The sequence below is a fragment of the Puma concolor genome, chromosome D1 (assembly GCF_028749965.1).
Source record: "Puma concolor isolate L17-30 chromosome D1, mPumCon1.1.hap2, whole genome shotgun sequence".
Lineage (NCBI taxonomy): Eukaryota > Metazoa > Chordata > Mammalia > Carnivora > Felidae > Puma > Puma concolor.
The window spans coordinates 110225856-110243567 of NC_141676.1; the positions used below are offsets into that span (position 1 = coordinate 110225856).

A 17712-nucleotide genomic window follows, 5' to 3' on the forward strand; every position below is an offset into this window, starting at 1 on the left:
CCTCCCTCTCTCTCTGCCCCTCCCCTGCTTGTGTGTGGCCCCCCTCTCAGATTCAAATCAAAATAAACTTTAAAAACAAAAACAGAAACCAACTTAGGAACAATAAAAATACATTTAAAAATAACTTATAATAAAGATAAATTTTCTTTAAAATGAAGCATCCCAAGTTCAAAATAATTTATTATTTAATTCTGGCATCGACTTCACAAACCATAGTCAAACCAAGTATGTATATAGAACAGCAGCAGTTATTAACCAAGGGAGGTACCGTCCCCACAGAGGCTCATGGGGAAAAATCTGAGAGCTTTTCTTTGGTTTCATTAATGAGAAGTAGGGAGGAGAGTACACGGGGAGTGTCCACTACTAGAGGTGATGAAGGTGAAGGCCACAGGTGATAAACATCCTGCTATATGCAGCACAATCTTGTTTAACCACTTAAAATGCCAACAGTGCTCTTACTGAGAAACAAGGATATATGAGAAAAAAATGGAACAGATAGCCAATGTACTTTAAAAATAATACAATATTTTAGTGCCTCAAATTTAGAAAGATATAAGCAATCTAATTATTAACTCATGTGATCAAACAGGCTAAAATCTGAAAGCTTTTAATTAATGTAGGTCTTGCAATTTTGGTGATGGCATGTAAGATATACAAGAATTCTTTAACCTAAAAGGACTACATATCGAGCTGCCTTAGATACCTCAAGGAGATCAAGGAATTTTACAGAAATGACGTGATGAGACCACTAACTAGGGCACGTACAAAGGTGTTGACGATTTCTGCTTAGAAACAGACTTGAAGCAGGGACACCATCACACTACGCTCCCTCTCCTGGTCGGGAGCGCACAGGAAACAAGCATTATTCTACATGATAAATGATATTATCAACACAAATTGGCAAAAACAAAACAAAACCAAAAAAACCCCACCACATTCAACATATTATTCATAAAATAGTTTAATCAAATAATTTAAGAAAAATATATAATATACATGAATGCTACGAATTTTTTAAAGGGCTTAGCTATTTCTTACTGAACTCTAATTTTTCAAAAGGCAGAATCATGCGTGTAAGTCAATTAATATTATGCAACAAGTTCTACATTATTTAGGGAAATTAAATTTTTCTTATGTGATAAAGAGAAAAAGAGCACAACAGCTTAATGTGTTTGGGTTACTCAGTCACACACCTACAACTCACTAGTAGAGTATTTCACTAGACCATGCACAAAAAGATTATAGCAAGTCTGAGACAGTTATCCTTAGGAAGATATGCTTGCAAGGCTGGTGCTTGGCTACTATCTGGGAACTTGAATTTTGCAAAGGTTCTCACCGTTTCCCTATAAGAATGGCTCATGGTGCCTTAATGTTTCAGTAAACAATATGATTTATGATGAACACTTGCTTTTCAACTAGGAGTCCGGAATTTTAGGTCATGTCAGGCAGAGGCTATTGTGACCAGTAAAAACCCTGGGCACTGAGTCTTTAATGAGCTTTCCTAGTAGACATAATTTCACATGTGCTGTCACAATTAGTTGTTGGAGAAGTGTCTCCTGTGTAACTGCAATGGGAGAGGATGCTTGGAAACTTGTACCTGGTTTCCCCTGGACTTGCCACCCCACCTTTGTTGCATTTTGCTTTGTATCCTTTACCGTAATAAATCAGAGCCATGAAGGTGACTATATGCTGAGTCCTAGGAGTACTCCAAGCAATCAATGAACCTCGAGGTGGTCTTGAAACTGATACAACTGGTGTCAGAAGTGGAATTCACTAGCACCGCTGTGACTCACTGAAACACGGTGACAGCACTGTCTGGTAAAAGGAAGAAGTGATGGGATGATGAAATTTTGTCGTTTGGGGGGCTATGAAATCATCCATGCTATGAAAGAGCAGCTGAGGTGCCATCTGTTTGAAGAGAAAAGAGTTACCTCGGAAATTTGAAAATGAAAGGTCTAACCCCAGCAGAGTTGGCTAGCGCAATCCCCTGGCTGCTTTTGGCCATGCTGATAAAGTAGGAGGAGAAACGGCACAGTCTGGGTGACACCTGTGATTTCTGTTCTTGCCTCCAATTGGAAAGAGAAAAGGCCCAGAGTTTTGGGTGAACCAAAAATGTCAAATGTTGATTTTGGTTTCCCCCGCAGCCATGAGGAAATAGTTAAACAAGATGCCAGGGTTGGAGAAAGCTTTATATAAACCATGGGAGAAAACGTTGGGGGTGGGGTGCTTGCAGGGAGAAGAAACTACTCCAGCTGTTTCTTCAGCCCAACAGCTATTGCTGAAGCAATCCTTCCGGGTCCCTCGCACTCCAGTCAGGAACTCCCAGCAACTGTAAATGCTAAAGTTACTGCTAGGGGTTTGAACAGGAGGTCAGGGGAGGTTTAAAAAATGGCTTCGTATTTTGTAGCTATTATATCTGGATGTATGGCCAAAAAAGATGCAAAATACGATATGCTTGTACTTTTGTAACTGCTGGAGGGGTTGTATCTATCAGGAAAGTTTGGCCCTAAAAATTAGCGGACACAATTTTCTTGCCTTCAGTTGTTGGGGAGGTGACTGGCGTTTAAAGTGTTTCAATATTGGGGCGCCTGGGTGGCGCAGTCGGTTAAGCGTCCGACTTCAGCCAGGTCACGATCTCACGGTCCGTGAGTTCGAGCCCCGCGTCAGGCTCTGGGCTGATGGCTCGGAGCCTGGAGCCTGTTTCCGATTCTGTGTCTCCCTCTCTCTCTGCCCCTCCCCGGTTCATGCTCTCTCTCTGTCCCAAAAATAAATAAAAAACGTTGAAAAAAAAAAATTAAAGTGTTTGAATATTGGCAACAGAATAAAAGTCTCTGTAACAGGTGATATTTACTATTATTTTTACCTATTAGTATGTTGAGAAGACAACATGAAAACAAAGGAAATCTTCAGACAGAAATACTTTTGGAGTTTTAAAAAGCAGTTTTTAGTGGCCACTGAGCTCTGGCAAAATCAGATGTCTGACCCTCAGAGGCTAATGATTTTCCAGCCTGATGTGCATATTTCTGAGTGGGTCAATGTGGACTCCAAGACTGGTAAGATAAAAAAGGCTTAGAAAAGTCTTGCTTGTCACTTGGACTTGGAACACGACTGTCTGTGTGTCTGCACCATCTTGGCTTCCTGCTGCAGAAGAAAACTTGCTCTCTTTTTTAGAGTCCTGAATTCACAGATCTTAAATGCCTGGTCTCCGAGCTGAAACTTGATACTGTCTGTTTCTGACTGTTTCAACCTCAGCATAAGCTGTACTGAACTAAAGAGCCAACGTATACTCAGCGAGCAGGGGTCTGCCATGAGGACCGCTGCAGATATCAGACCCCCTTTGCAGAACCATAGACTGAAAGCATCATGGATTCTGGCTGGAGCACCTGAATCACTTGCAGATGCCTAAAGAAAAGGGCTTATTCTCTGATAGAGCCGTCTGAAGTCAAGCTTCTGGCTGACGCTCTACATGTGATACTGAGACTAACTGCACTCGTAACTTGTGGTCACCACCAAGAGCTGCAAGAGTCAATCTCACTGTGAGTGACTTGTGTTCAGTTTTCTGGATTTGTTGCAGTTTTCAACAACTGATGAATAATAACCTGATTCTATTTCACTCACCTCACCTTAGTAAGGCACCTTGGTTGCTAAAGGCCGCTGTCTCCAGAAAGGAAGTGATCTTTTCTAGGCTGCTCACTAGATAAATGATTGGGACAAAAGGCATGGGAGGTGACATAAACTTTAAAAATTTCTGAAAATGTGGAATTTCATCCAGACCAACACCTAAAAATGATACATCTTTCTAGTTAAGGTGTGTAAAAATTGTTTTTCTGTAAAAATGCTTTTGCTCCTCTTGCAAATCCACCTGACGGGGGGGGGGGGGGGGGGGCAGTTTTCATTACTGAGTGAGACACAGTGATTTTACAAGAGAGAAAAAACCAAACCCAGCACCTGAGAAGGCTCACGGGAGGAGGAAGACATTACTGATTTTTTATTTTCCTAAGTATTCTAAAATTCCTGACATTAGCCTTCCACACTGCTGTGAGTACCCTGAGGTCAAACTTCACCACACTCAGAGACAGGAGGGAGCAGCCCAACTCCTACACGCTCCACAAAGAGCACATCTAAACATCATCCACTAGTGAGGCAAATCAACTGGTGTCATGAATAAACAAAACTATCTGGAACTAATGTCCTTTAGGCACCTCATCTGAAGACAAGGCCTGAACTGAATTAACAGAAATGGATTGAGAACTCTACAGCCAAAGGTCCTCCGGGACGAGGGAAATTGGGGGCTGGTGATCACATCTGACCTGACTAATGTATGTCTTGCCTGGAGTCCCCTAACAATTGCAAACTCCTTGTATCTGGGTTGCCGCACATGTCCTCTGAGACTGCACTTCTTTGGGGATGTACTGTAATGATCATGACGCTGCTAAGACTCTGGACAGTTCTCAGGTGTGCTTCCACGTATAGGCCAGAGGTGTCCTGGGCCTGAATTGATGGCTCAGGCCACATTAAAAAAAAAAAAAAAAAAAAAAAAAAGGTTGATTATTGAAACTGAAGGAGAAAACCACCTAGTTTCCTAAAATAAACTTCATGGTTGATGGGATTTATTGTCACTCATTAAATCTAGGACCTCTAAAACGCATAACTGAAATCAGTACTAGAGTCTGGTCTTGCCCTGCCCTGTGGTATCCCACTGGTAACAGTTTTGCTGTTAAGACATTTTCGGTCAAAAGCCAAGAATTAATTTAAATGGTCAACAATTTCCTACACTGATATAAAACTCTCCTAATGATAGGAATGGACCCCGGTGCCTTAAACGTACAAAATACATACAAATTCTATGGTTTACACTGAACACCCGCTCTCTCTGAGCATCTGGAATCTGGGTACATATCAAGCAGAGGCTACCTTTGTGACCAGACCCTAATGAAAACTCTCAGGACGGGGTCTCCAAGAGCGTCTCAATTAAACAACATATCACACATGGTGTCAATCCCGTCGCTGGAGAAGCGAAGTGTGTCCTGTGTGATTTCACAAGTACTGTTGGAAGCCTGTGCCCATCGTTCCCCAGGCTTTACTCTCTGTGCCTTTCTTTGTACCGATTTTGCTTTGTATCCTTTTGCTGTAATAAACCACAGCTGTGAGTATGACTGAATCCTCCCGGCAAATCACTGAATGTAGATGAGGGCTTGGACGAGTAATAATTGTAAACGAGTAAACAGTCCAGTCTAGAGTCAGCATTCCATTTGAATATACAAATGCATCACCAAAATTTCCTTTACTTTAGCAAAAAGTTAGAGTGAATGGATTACTTACGAAAACAGATCAAACCACTGCTGTTTTGTAACAGATTCCTGGCGTAAAAGCTTCAAAACAATTGGACGCATGAAATCCCATTTGTCTTCAAACTGAAGTGAACCTTTATTCTTAAAAAAAAAAAGATAAACAGTAGTTTAATTTAAATGCAGATAAATCAGAAGTGTCCATTATTTTTGTCTTTTAGAGTTAGCTAGAGAAACACAAGGCTGGACATGTAAAAGAATCGTTTTCTATAATGGAATCCCTAGAAACTTAATCTGGTTTCAGAGAATCGCAGGAAGACACCACAAAAAAGAAAACTAATTGTACAAACGTGGAAAGAATTTCGCCTTGCCCAAGGACAACTTCTGACCTTTGTCCTTGACTTCTGGTAGTTAATCTCTGGGCTGTTAGAATGTACATCTGATAAGAGAGTTTTTGTTCACCTGGTAACCTTGGTACAAACTGGACAATCTAACAAATGTGATTCAGGGAGGGAGCTGGCCACACCTATGGAGTCCTTAGGGTGGGGGCTGACCAATCCAGAAACACCAGCGTAACTATGGGAGGTGGTTTTTGGTTAACCAAAATGGAGACCGAGATGACTCACAAGTAATCAGTCAGTCGTGCCTACATAACGATGCCCCAATAAAAACTGTGGACACTAGGGGTGCTGACTAGCTCGGTGGGTGCAACATGCGATTCTTGATCTCAGGGTTGTGAGTTTGACCCCCAAGTTTGGTGAAGAGAGTACTTAAAAATAAAAATTAAAAAACGAAACAAAAAACTGTGGAGACTAAAGGTTGGATGAGCTTCCCTGGCTAGTGTGGAGGCCTCTTTTAAGTAAAGGGCCCACAGCAATCCCCTGACTGAATACCGACAGACCCACGAGGTGACCCAGCTCAAACTATCCATAAGCCCTAACTGACCAATGGGCTACTTACAACCAGGCACAGTTACCAACAAAGGGGAAATTCGTTGTGTCCCCATACATCCTCACCTTTCTTCTTTAAGTATAGCCTTCATCCCCTGCCTCGTAGCAGACAGTCTCTCCTCGGGTGTCCTGCCTGCCACTCCCTTGCAATTCATTCAATGAACTTCTATCTCCTTGCTGCTGCCTTGGGTGAATCCTTTCATCGCCCACACCACTGGCTTCCACCTCATTGTCACCCCCCATTTGGGGGCCCCCATCTGATCGAGAGGGCCACCACAGCTAGCAGGACTCCACACACACTGTCACACATGAAGGCCAAGATAGAGAGGTGATCTGACTACAGTGGAGAGGAGGAGGAAAGCTTCGTGTCTGGAACTCTCCTAGACTCTGCCCTATGTGTCTCTTTCTTTGGCAGATCTTATCTGTATCCTTTCTCATAATAAACCATACCAGGTCTATGAGTCGAATTAATTACTGAACCTCAGGATGGTTTTGGGAACCCTCCAAACTTGTAGCTGGTATCAGAAGTGAGGGTGGTCTTGTGTGTGGAGACTGAGTCTTCTGATTTCATAATTGCCCTAAATTGCCCACAAAAAGTGTAATGAAAATCTACATAAACTGTGAAAACTGAAAGAAAAAAAAAAACAACAAAAGAAGAGAAAAATACCCCACTCCTTTTTTAATGCTAACAAAATACTTGACCGCGAACTGCTGAGAAGAGCACAAGAAATAGAAACTGTATACAGATGTAATGAGAACGTAGATGCCAAAATCTTAAACATTAGCAACTTAAGGAAGTGGCATGTCAAAAGAATGGCACTTCATAATCACGCGTGGTTTATCCCACGAATGTGGAAGTAGCTGAATATTAAAAACGGTCATCAATTCATTACATTACTAACAAGACAGAGAGACTGTATGTGTTTAGTCAATTACTACTATTCCTTTTCAAGGTAACTGGGGCCACGGGACTTGCTTTCACCAATAAATTTCCACAAAAGTCACCAATTTTCGAACATGCCTATGAAACATTTACAAACACACCTATGAAACTCATGATTGTTTTCACTATATATAACGTTGCTGAAGATGACACTCACTTAAAGCAGATAAGGTTCCAGACTGATGGCATGGGACCCGAAAATTCCCTGAAATTATAACCCAGGAGAGGTTTCTAAGCATGTGGTCTAACCAGAACCTACACCAGAATCACCTGCTGTCGTAGTTTCACATATACATTTCTTTTTTTTTTTTTTTTTAATTTTTTTTTTCAACGTTTATTTATTTTTGGGACAGAGAGAGACAGAGCATGAATGGGGGAGGGGCAGAGAGAGAGGGAGACACAGAATCGGAAACAGGCTCCAGGCTCTGAGCCATCAGCCCAGAGCCCGACGCGGGGCTCGAACTCCCGGACCGCGAGATCGTGACCTGGCTGAAGTCGGACGCTCAACCGACTGTGCCACCCAGGTGCCCCACATATACATTTCTAAAACTTACCTCAGACCTACCGGATCAGAATCTCTTAAGTTCAGAATCAGCATATTTAGCAAATCCATGATAAAACTACATAAAAATGTTGGAGGGTTTATGACCAAACACAGGCTAAGAAGTACTGACTAACACTAAACTCTTGTGAAAGCAAGTGATGCTTCTTGCATCCATAGACAATGTTTCTTTTTTCCTTTTAATCTTTTTGACAAAGGTAGACTGTCACACGCAGTGCTGCATTCGACATGTCTGGAGTCCTGGAAGCCTGACCACCCTACACTACAAATGGACCCTGAGAGCTTGTTTGGAGGCTCTAGCAGAGGAGTACGGCTCATAAGCCCTTGACCAAAGAATGGTGCTCCTCTTTTGGCGAAGGTCATCCCCTTCAACCAAGCGTGCACATGAAGAGGGACGCACGTGGGAGTGGTGAGGGAGGAAGGGCACACCCACCTCACCAGCCAGATCAACCAAATCAACCCTGGTAATCGATGAGATGACAGAGGTCACAGCCAGATCATGCTCACATCCTGTATCCATGAACAATGATGATCCTAAAAGTTACTGAACTGTCTTGCCCCAGGTACCTATCTATTTTAATCACAGTATTCTTATTATAAGCACCCACGAGTGTATTCACTCAAAATTTTGTGCGAGGATTAGTTGTGCTTCTCCCCTGAACAACTAGTTTGTTTTTACCTTATGGACTTCAGTGAATCATGTAGGTAACTTTCCTCTCAGTGTTGACTATGGAGAAATTCAGAGTTAGATTTGTAATTCTACGGCATAAATTCTGTGTACTAACCTTACGGCCGGCTTCACTTTTTCTACTGTTCCCTCTGAGGAAGGAGCATGCAAACAAACAAATTTGAAAGAACCACTGAAAGTTTTCTTGACTAAGACATGCAGAATCATTATATATGCCCTTAATTAGAGGATACATTATAATGTCAACTAAGTCCATTTCCATAAGCAATTTTGGCAATTTGTAAAATTAAACATGGTATAAATCTTATAATTAAAAATCAAAAAGGTACAGAGAACTGGAGTAAACAGGTCTTTGAGATAAATACTCGTTAGACTCTGAAATCTATTAGCTATGGCAAAATAACAGGAAATACATTTTGGGTCTTCTGTTTGTTGAAACATTTTCCCCAATACTAAATTAAAAACAGAATGCAATAACTGAATGTTTTCTATTATTCTTTGATCCAAAAAATGGTGCTCAAGCAATTCTTTGGTCTATTCTCTGTTAAACTGAAGAGCACTTCATTAAATCATAACTAAGCAGCAGGACACCAAATCTATCTACAAAAGAGAATGCTTTATTAATATGTGAAGGGACTTTCCAATTATGAACCCTGATTTATGAATGCTTCCATTGGCTAACCGAAGGCTGCCTTATCTCTATTAATTTGCTGCAAAGTCTCTTCTGCTTTCTTCCACTATTACTCAGAACAGCAAGTAGGCTGAACTCACCAACTGCTACTATCTGGGAATATCTCACCCCCTGGCTCTTTCACCAAGAAGATTTCAGCATCTGCCACATCCCTGCCCTCTATCCTTTCTTCCTTTCAGCCCAACTCCCTCCCTCACAGGTATTCTTCTCAAACACACAGAAAGGTTATGGGGAAGCCAGGGAGGGGCAGGTCCTGAAGGATACCTCAAGAAAGAGTATTTTAGACAGAGGAAGCAGCCCTTGTAAAGACCAGAGTAGGGGCACCTGGGCGGCTCAGTCGGTTAAGTGGCCAACTCTGGCTCAGGTCATGATCTCGAAGCTCGTGAGTTTGAGCCCCGCACGGGGCTCTGTGGTGACAGCTCAGAGCCTGGATCCTGCTTCAGAGTCTCTGACTCCGTCTCTCTCTTCCTCTACCCCACTTGTGCTCTATCTCTCTCTCTCTCTCTCTCAAAAATAAATAAATATTAAAAACAAATTTTAAAGGAGGCACTAAGCAGGATTTCCTGACAGTATGCATCTGGGATGAGAGAAAAGAGTAAAGCATGACTCTAAGGCTTTTGTCTGATATGTTAAGACCCACAAAATGGGGTCCACTGCAGGGGCCCAGCCCATGTCCAAATCTAAACTAAGTCAGCCTGCAGTTGGGGAAAAACCTTACTGCCAAGGAAACCTAACACCAATCACAATCCTCCTACTCAGCTTTAGTTAGCTTATTCTACCCTACAGCAGAGGACCTACTTGCTTTATAAGGAAATCTCCAACATCCTAACCAATCAGGCCCTGTTTTTGTCCTGCCTCTTCTAACATTCTATAAAGCTTTCCCTTGCCACAAACCCTTTAGGAAGAGTGTTCCACGGGTTGTTAGGCACTGTACTCCCTCAATCCATAGATCATCTTCCCTGGCATCAAGGGCATCAAAGTTGTTACTAAACTGTTTTAGTTTTGTCGTTTGACACGTCCAAGGAGTATGGCACTGCCGTCAACTGAAATGGAAAAAACTGTAGATGGAACAGGCTAAGAAGGAAAGCCCTGGAGTTTGATTTCAGACACATTACACCTGACACATATATTAAACAGCCCTTTGAAGATGCTGAATTAGCTGTTTCATAAGAAACTCTAGAATTTATAGAAAGGTCTAGGCAGGAAATTAAAATATGCAAGTCACTGGAGTACAGATGGGTTTTACAACTTGTTACTGTCACTACCAAGAGAGTGAATATGAGAGAGAAGAGGGCCAGGCTCGAGGCCTTAGGCACCCAACATGAAGGGGTGAGAAGAATAAGAAATAAGAAAGGAGATGGAACAATCGCAGAGGTGGCAAGAAAATCAAGAGCAAAGGATTCTGGAAACCAAGGGAATAAAGCGTATCAAGGAAGGGGGAGTGATCGAGCGCAGCACATGCTCCTGGAAGATTATGTAAGAGGACTACTGAAAAACCAATACGGAAGTCATGGAGACCTTCGTATTAATAATGTAAGAGCAGTTCTCATAGAGCGGTAAGGACAAAAGCTGGGGAATGGAACTGAGAGAGAAAAGAGAAAGAAAGAAAACTGGAAAAGTACAGACAACTCTTGGCAGTCTTACTGTAAAAGAGCACAGAAGTGGCATGGTAGCTGATGCACAGAGGGAGACAAAATTTCTTTTAAGATGGGATGGACACAGTATATTTTTATACTGATGGGTATATTCCAGGGTATAACACTGATGATGTGAGAGAAAAGGGAGGAAAGTGCTAGAGAATGTGAATTGAAATTTAATTTGCCCAGGGTAAGCAAGAAGGAAAGGGGCACAGTGCGCACAGGTGGAGGAAATAACTCTACCCTAAGAAGGTAAGGCAAAGTACATACATGCAGATGTTAGTAGAAGGGTGGATGAAGTAAGTACCACTCTCTGAAGTTCATTTTTGATTACTTCAGTTTTTCAGTGATGTAGAAAAAAGGAAAATGCCTTGGAAGACAGGTAAGGACATACTAGAAGTTTGAGAGAAAAGACGTGAAACAGATCTTGAGGAAAGTAGAATAAATGACCAGGGTAATGTGACGGGGCTCATTTACAGAGTGTGGTCACGGATTTCAAGTGAAAAAAGCACTGGATCAGTAGAGTGGCAATGGAGGTAGCAAGCAGCAGTCAGAGTTTATGTTCTAAGGGGGGCACTAAGGAGGCTTTCCTGGCACATTCACAGGTGCCAGCACTGGAAGATGGAGATATATCTAACCGGGGTAGAGTTTTCCCAGGTGAAAGGAGACAGGAGCAGGGGAATCGAGGTGTGTTCAAGGCACTGGTAACAATGACTGAACAGAGAATTTATGCTGATAAGAGCGAGACGAAGGACAACAGGAAGAGAGACAGAGCCTTCTTCTTCCACCCATGATGGAATAACGACAGCCAGATCTCCCCTCCTGCCGCAATGGCTAGAGAACCAAAGGGCAGTATAGGACAGTACTTCCTGAGAAAACTATCAAAGGGCAGCCCTACAAATGCCCAAACATGCCTGGTTTCCAGACCTCAGCACAAGCAGAGGAACACAAACAGCCTGGAAGTTTCACTTAGGAGCCAGAGTTCAGAGTTTAGACAGGACAAGGTGACAAAAATTTGTGGCACAGAGTACTAGAAAAAAAGGGAGCTGTGCAAGAGAGGGAGTTCCGGAGATAAACAGAGAGGTGTATCGAGCCTCTGACCGAATACTGACTTGCACATGTGTGTGAGAACACTGTCAGAGACTGGGTAAAGGCCCATGAGAAAGTAGACACAACAATCAGCAGGGATCATAAAGGGCTACGAAAAGTTTGTGTTGCTACTAGCCAGAACAGAAATGCTCCTCAACATGCAAGACATTTGGTAGAGTCCTCAGAAAGGCACTGCATCTGTAGTGGAGCCTAAGTAGTCCTACCCTGTTGTTCCCAACCCACTATTACAAAACTCGAAAGCAAGCTTCAGAAAAATCAACCTGATTCCAAGTAATTTAACTGTGTGAAAGCCAGACCCTGAAATATTTAAAGCATCAGATCCCAACATATAAAACAATGTCTAGCATCCAATCCAAAATACCAAGCAGGCAAAGAAGAAGGAAAATATAACCCACCATCAAGAGAAAAACCCATCAACAGAAACTGACCCAGAAATGACATGAATTATAGTTTTAACAGAGCATGACATTTATCCAGCTATTATAAATATACTTTGCACGTTCAAGAAAATAGAGGAAAGCATGAACATCACAGAAAGATTTTTAAAAATGATTATCAGGGAACAGCATCATATAACCTGACTTACATATAACCAGAGTCTTGGGGGATGGGAGGGTATTTAAAGAATTAAAAGCCAAAATGTTTCCTAATTTGATAAAAACTATAAACTAAAAATTATAAACTTAAACAGTAAGGTGATAGAATCAATGAACTGGAGGCCCTTTTGGAGCCAGATCACTGGAATAATACTTGAATGAGTTAGAAAGACAGGAGGAGTCTTGACAGAGTAGGATACTTGACACTGACATTATAGAAGGGTGAAATTTTAAAGTTTATTTATTTTTTTGAGAGAGAAAGATAGAGAGCACAAGTGGTGGAGGGGCAAAGAGAGGTGCGGATAGAGGATCTAAAGCAGGCTCTGCACTGACAGGAGAGATCCCAAGGCAGGGCTCAAACTCATAAACCATGAGATCATAACCTGAGCCGACGTCGGAAGCTTAACCAACTGAGCCACTCAGGTGCTCAAAGGATGACATTTTAAAAAATGTTTTCATTATATTCTTAATGTTTTTCTTTAATCATTCCTTTATAATATTTTCCACTTTTCTTTCATTGCAAATATATGGCATTTTGCTAATTTGGGGTTATAGCCAACAATTTTTAAAAAAATTTTGTTAATGTTTATCCATTTTGAGAGAGAGAGAGCGAGTGAGCGAGCAGGGAAGGGGCAGAGAGAGAGGGAGAGAGTGAGAATCCCAAGCAGGCTCCATGTTGTCAGCACATAGCCCAATGTGGGGCATGAACTCACGAACCATGAGATCATGACCTGAGCTGAAATCGAGAGTCAGACACTCAACAAACTGAGCCACCCAGGCGCCCCCAACAAATTTTTTATATGTGCTATCTGTGATACAAAAGAGGATCTCCTTTTGTTAATCTCCACAAAGCTTCTTTCACATTTCCTTGGGTAGTCTGAATATCCGGTAACTGTAAATATCAGTTATTTATTTCTCATATTATTTAACTTCATTATAATCTTCAATGTAGATCAACCACTTTGATCATTTTACTTTATAAAATCCATTAATTATGTGTCAGGTACTATTTTAAATACTGACAAGCACTGGGGTGCATAGGTGGTTCAAACAGCTAAGCGTCTGACTCTGATTTCAGCTCAGGGCCTGATTTTATGGTTTTTGAGTCTGGGCCCCATGTTGGGCTCTGCACTGGCAGTGTGAAGCCTGCTTGTGATTCTCTGTCTCCCTCTCTCTCTGCCTCTCCCCTGCTCATTCATTCTCTCTCTCTCTCTCTCTCTCTCTCTCTCTGTCTCAAAATAAATAAGTAAACTTTAAATAAAATTTACAAGTATTAATTCAGTTAATCTTTATAAATATCCTAGGTGTTTGGTATATTATTATTCTCACTTTATAGATGAAAAAATTGTACACTGTACCTGAGATTAGGTTAGGTTATTTCCCTAAGGTTATAGATAATGAGTGGTAGAGCAGGGATTCAAATCCAAGCAGTTTAGTTCTGTTAGTTCTGCCACATTCTTAACTACTTCCTGGATCTTTCTTGAATGAGCAGTAGAGGGACTTGCAATGTATGGGTCAGAGCCAACCCTTGACCTGATTTCATTTAAAAAAAAAAAAAAAATGCAGGAAAAAACCCCCAAAAAACTATGATTATAAAAATTTAGTGACCATCTAAAAACCACAAGATAGAACCATCACTATAAAAAGAGACTTAGTTATCTTCAAACGTGGTACAGAAGGGAAATAATACTATTTTCCAAAAAGCTAAAAATCTTTCTCCATTGAAATGAGACATTTCACAGTATGCTTCCCTTTAAAACCTTTAGTTTGCAGGGGCACCTGGCTGGCAGGTGGTAGAGCATGTGACTCTTGATCTCAGGATTTGAAGTTAAAGACTCACATTGGGTGGAGAGATTACTAAATAAAGTCTTAAGGGGACCCTAGGTGGTTCAGTTGGTTAAGCATCCAACTCTTGATTTTGGCTCAGGTCATGATCTCACGGTGGTAAGATCAAGCCCTATGTCATGGAGCCTGCTTGGATTCCCTCTCCTTTTCTCTCTGACCCTCCTCCATCCTCTCTCTCTCCCTCTCTCTCAAAATAAATAAATAAACATTTTAAAATAAAATAAAATCTTGAAAGAAAAAAACCTTTAGGTTTCCTTTATAAAGAAAAGATCCTTTTTAAAGAAATTTTGATAGTCCTTGAATTTTTAGAAACCAAAACAACTAATTTTACGGAAAAAAAAAGAAAAAATAACAGTACTGATAGAAGAGTTTGAACTTATTTGAGGGGTTTCTTCATCATTTATTTATTACATTTACTCATTCAACAAACGTCTTGAGTGCCCACTACACATGAAGAATTATGCTAGTCACTGGGACTTATAAATGAAAGGTCTTCTGGGGCACCTGGGTGGCTCAGTCGGTTAAGCGTCTGCCTTTGGCTCAGGTCATGATTTCATAGTTCATGAGTTCGAGCCCAGCACTGGGCTCTCTGCTGTCAGCGCAGGGCCTGCTTTGGATCCTCTGTACCCTTCTCTCTCTCCCCATTCCCTGCTGTCTGTTTCTATTAAGAAATAAATGAACATTAAAAAAAATTTTTTAAATAAATAAATGAAAGGTCTTCCAGGAACTCACACTCTAATATAGTGTTCCTTACATTGTGGTTTATGGATTCCTAGAAGGGTCCCAGGATATACTTTTGAGGCTCAAAACTATAAAAATAAATTAATTTTATGTTCTTTTTTTTTTTTAAATAAGGTATTAATACAAGTAGAGTCTGGATCATTTGTATGACTTTTTAACCAAGCACTAACCACAAAGAAAGGAATTGATAAACCGTACAATATAAAAAAATAAAAACTTTAGTCTTAAAAGACACCATTCAGGAACTGAAAAAGCTACCCACATAGTGGAAGAAGTATTATTTCTAATACATATATCCAAGATAGGCTCTTATCCAATATAATGTAAATATTCCAAACAAAGCAAAACATGTGAAGATGCCTAAAAATCAGTAAGAAATGAAAAACAATCCAATGTAAAACTTGGCAAACACTGGTAGAGACCCTGCATAAAGACAGTATCTACATGGCCAATAACCATATGAAAAAGCACCCACCATCATTAATCATCAGGGAAACATATATTAAAGTCATGAGAAAAAATCACTATAAGCCACCAAAAAGGCTAGGATAGGACAGAATGACAATACCAAGTATTAGACAAAATTCAGAGCAACCAAAACTCTCAATGTGCTGGTGAGAGTGTAAATTGCTACAACTACTTTAGGAAACTCTTTAGCAGTATCTATGGAAGCTAAACATATGCACACTATGTGAACCCCCAATTTCATGTCTAGGTATGCTTCCCAATGAGCTGCACACATATGTCAACCGAAAGACATCGTATCTCAATTCACAATAGTAAAAAAAAACCATAAACCCCCTAAAAGTCCATCAGCAAGAGGATGGATAAATTGTGAAATATTCGTAACAGTGGAACACTATATAGCAACAAAAATTTAACATGTAATAAGAGGAATCTCAAAGAAATCATGTTGAGCAAAAAAGTCACACACAAGAGTACACACTGGTTCCTGAACAGACAAAACACATCTACAGTTATTAGAAGTCAGCATAGTGATTACCTTGTGGAAGGGGTTACAAGTTAGAGACTAGCACAAGACAAGAGAGAGGGGGCTTTCAGGGATACTGTTAAATATTCTATTTCTAGATCTGGGCGTTGATTATACAGGTATGTTTACTTTATAAAAATGCATCCAACCATAGGTTTATGATTTGTGTGCATTTCTGTATACAGGTCATATTTCAACAAAGCTTACTTTAAAAATGGGCATGCTAGTATTGTTCATTTAAAAATTATTTTTTAGTACTGTATTTAATTTGTAACTATTTTATTTTATTTTTTTATTTCATTTTATTTCATTTTATTTCATTTCATTTCATTTCATTTCATTTCATTTCATTTCATTTCATTTCATTTCAGAGAAAGAAAGTACTCAAACAGGGGAGAGGGGTAGAGGGAGAGAAGAGAATCTCAGGCAGTCTCCATGCTCAATGAGGAGCCCAACACGGGGCTCGATCTCAAAAACGGTGAGATTACGACCTGAGCCCACATCAAGAGTTGGTTGCTCAACTGACTGAGCCACTTGTGCCCTTTGTAACTATCTTTAAAAAAAAAATTTTTTTAATATTTTTTATTCTTGAGAGAGAGACAGAGACAGGACACAAGTGGGGGAGGGGCAGAGTGAGAGAGAGACACAGAATCAGAAGCAGGCTCCAGGCTCTGAGCTGTCAGCACACAGCTGGACGCAGGGCGTGAACTCACAAGCCAAGAGATCATGACTTGAGCTGAAGTCGGACCTTTAACCAACTGAGCCACCCAAGCACCCCATGGAGAGAACCTGTGACTCCTGATCTCAGGGCTGTGAGTTAGAGCCCCATAATGGGTGTAGAAATTACTAAAATATTTAAATACATTTTTTTAAAAAGTTTTTAATAGTTGTATTAGTTATCATTTCTATACATCTTCTGCATGATAACAAAGGTACAAGAAAAGTTAAAGGAGAAGTTGAGTCAAGACAAGAAATAGTATCATGCACACAATTAGAATTATTTTTTACTCATCGGCACTCTTTCACTCCCAGAACATTTTGACGACACGGGGAATCTAGTTGATTTAAGATTTGTATTTGTTCCCTCTGTGAAGTTCTGATCCTACTGATTATGAATTATATTCAATGACGGCACCCTAAGTACTTTACAAAAGGAACCCAATTTGTGTATTTATCTTGGGTCTTTCCTGTAAACAATGAGGCTAGCTATTTGAATGTTGGGTTCCTACATGGTCTATGAGCCACTGGTGCTCCCAGTTATGTGATTTTAAAACCACATTTGCAACCCCCAATAACCAAAAGAACCACAAAACTCCAGTATATATTCGAATCCTGGCAATTCTCACTATGTTCCAGCCACACCAACCTTTTAAAGGTGCTCCTTAAATATGCCAAGCTCACCAGTGCACCTCAGGACCTTTGCCCTGGGCAGAAGGCAGACCATTCAAGTCTAGCATCAGTATTGCCCCACAGAGGTCCTAAGAAAACTGCCTTTCCCCCTTTCCTCTCTGCAGATCCAGAACCTAGATCTTAAGCATACAGGAGATTTAATTTGGCTTTGAGACTGAAAATTTTATGTTTTTTTTTTTTATATATGTTTATTCACTTTTGAGAGAGAGACAGTGTGAGGGGGGTGAGGGCAGAGAGAGAGGGGGACAGAGGATCTACAG

The 17712-nt window shown here is 40.7% G+C and overlaps 1 protein-coding gene across 3 annotated transcripts in view; it reads right to left on the minus strand.

The window, feature by feature from the left end:
* The window catches only part of CUL5 (cullin 5), a 100709-nt gene that overhangs the window by 74055 nt on the left and 8942 nt on the right, over nucleotides 1-17712 (minus strand). The window contains exons 1-2 of one of the 3 annotated variants that reach the window (XM_086679212.1): nucleotides 5323-5429; nucleotides 1656-1908 (exon numbers count right to left, since the gene is read on the minus strand). The exons of 1 other annotated variant lie outside the window; for it this stretch is intronic. Coding sequence is in view for 1 of the 2 variants with exons in the window: in XM_025927963.2 (XP_025783748.1) it covers nucleotides 5323-5432 (110 nt within the window). In the remaining variant the exon portion in view is untranslated. Of the gene's footprint in view, nucleotides 1-1655; nucleotides 1909-5322; nucleotides 5433-17712 lie in introns of those variants that run through there. One more of the 3 variants, XM_025927963.2, reaches the window with a different exon arrangement.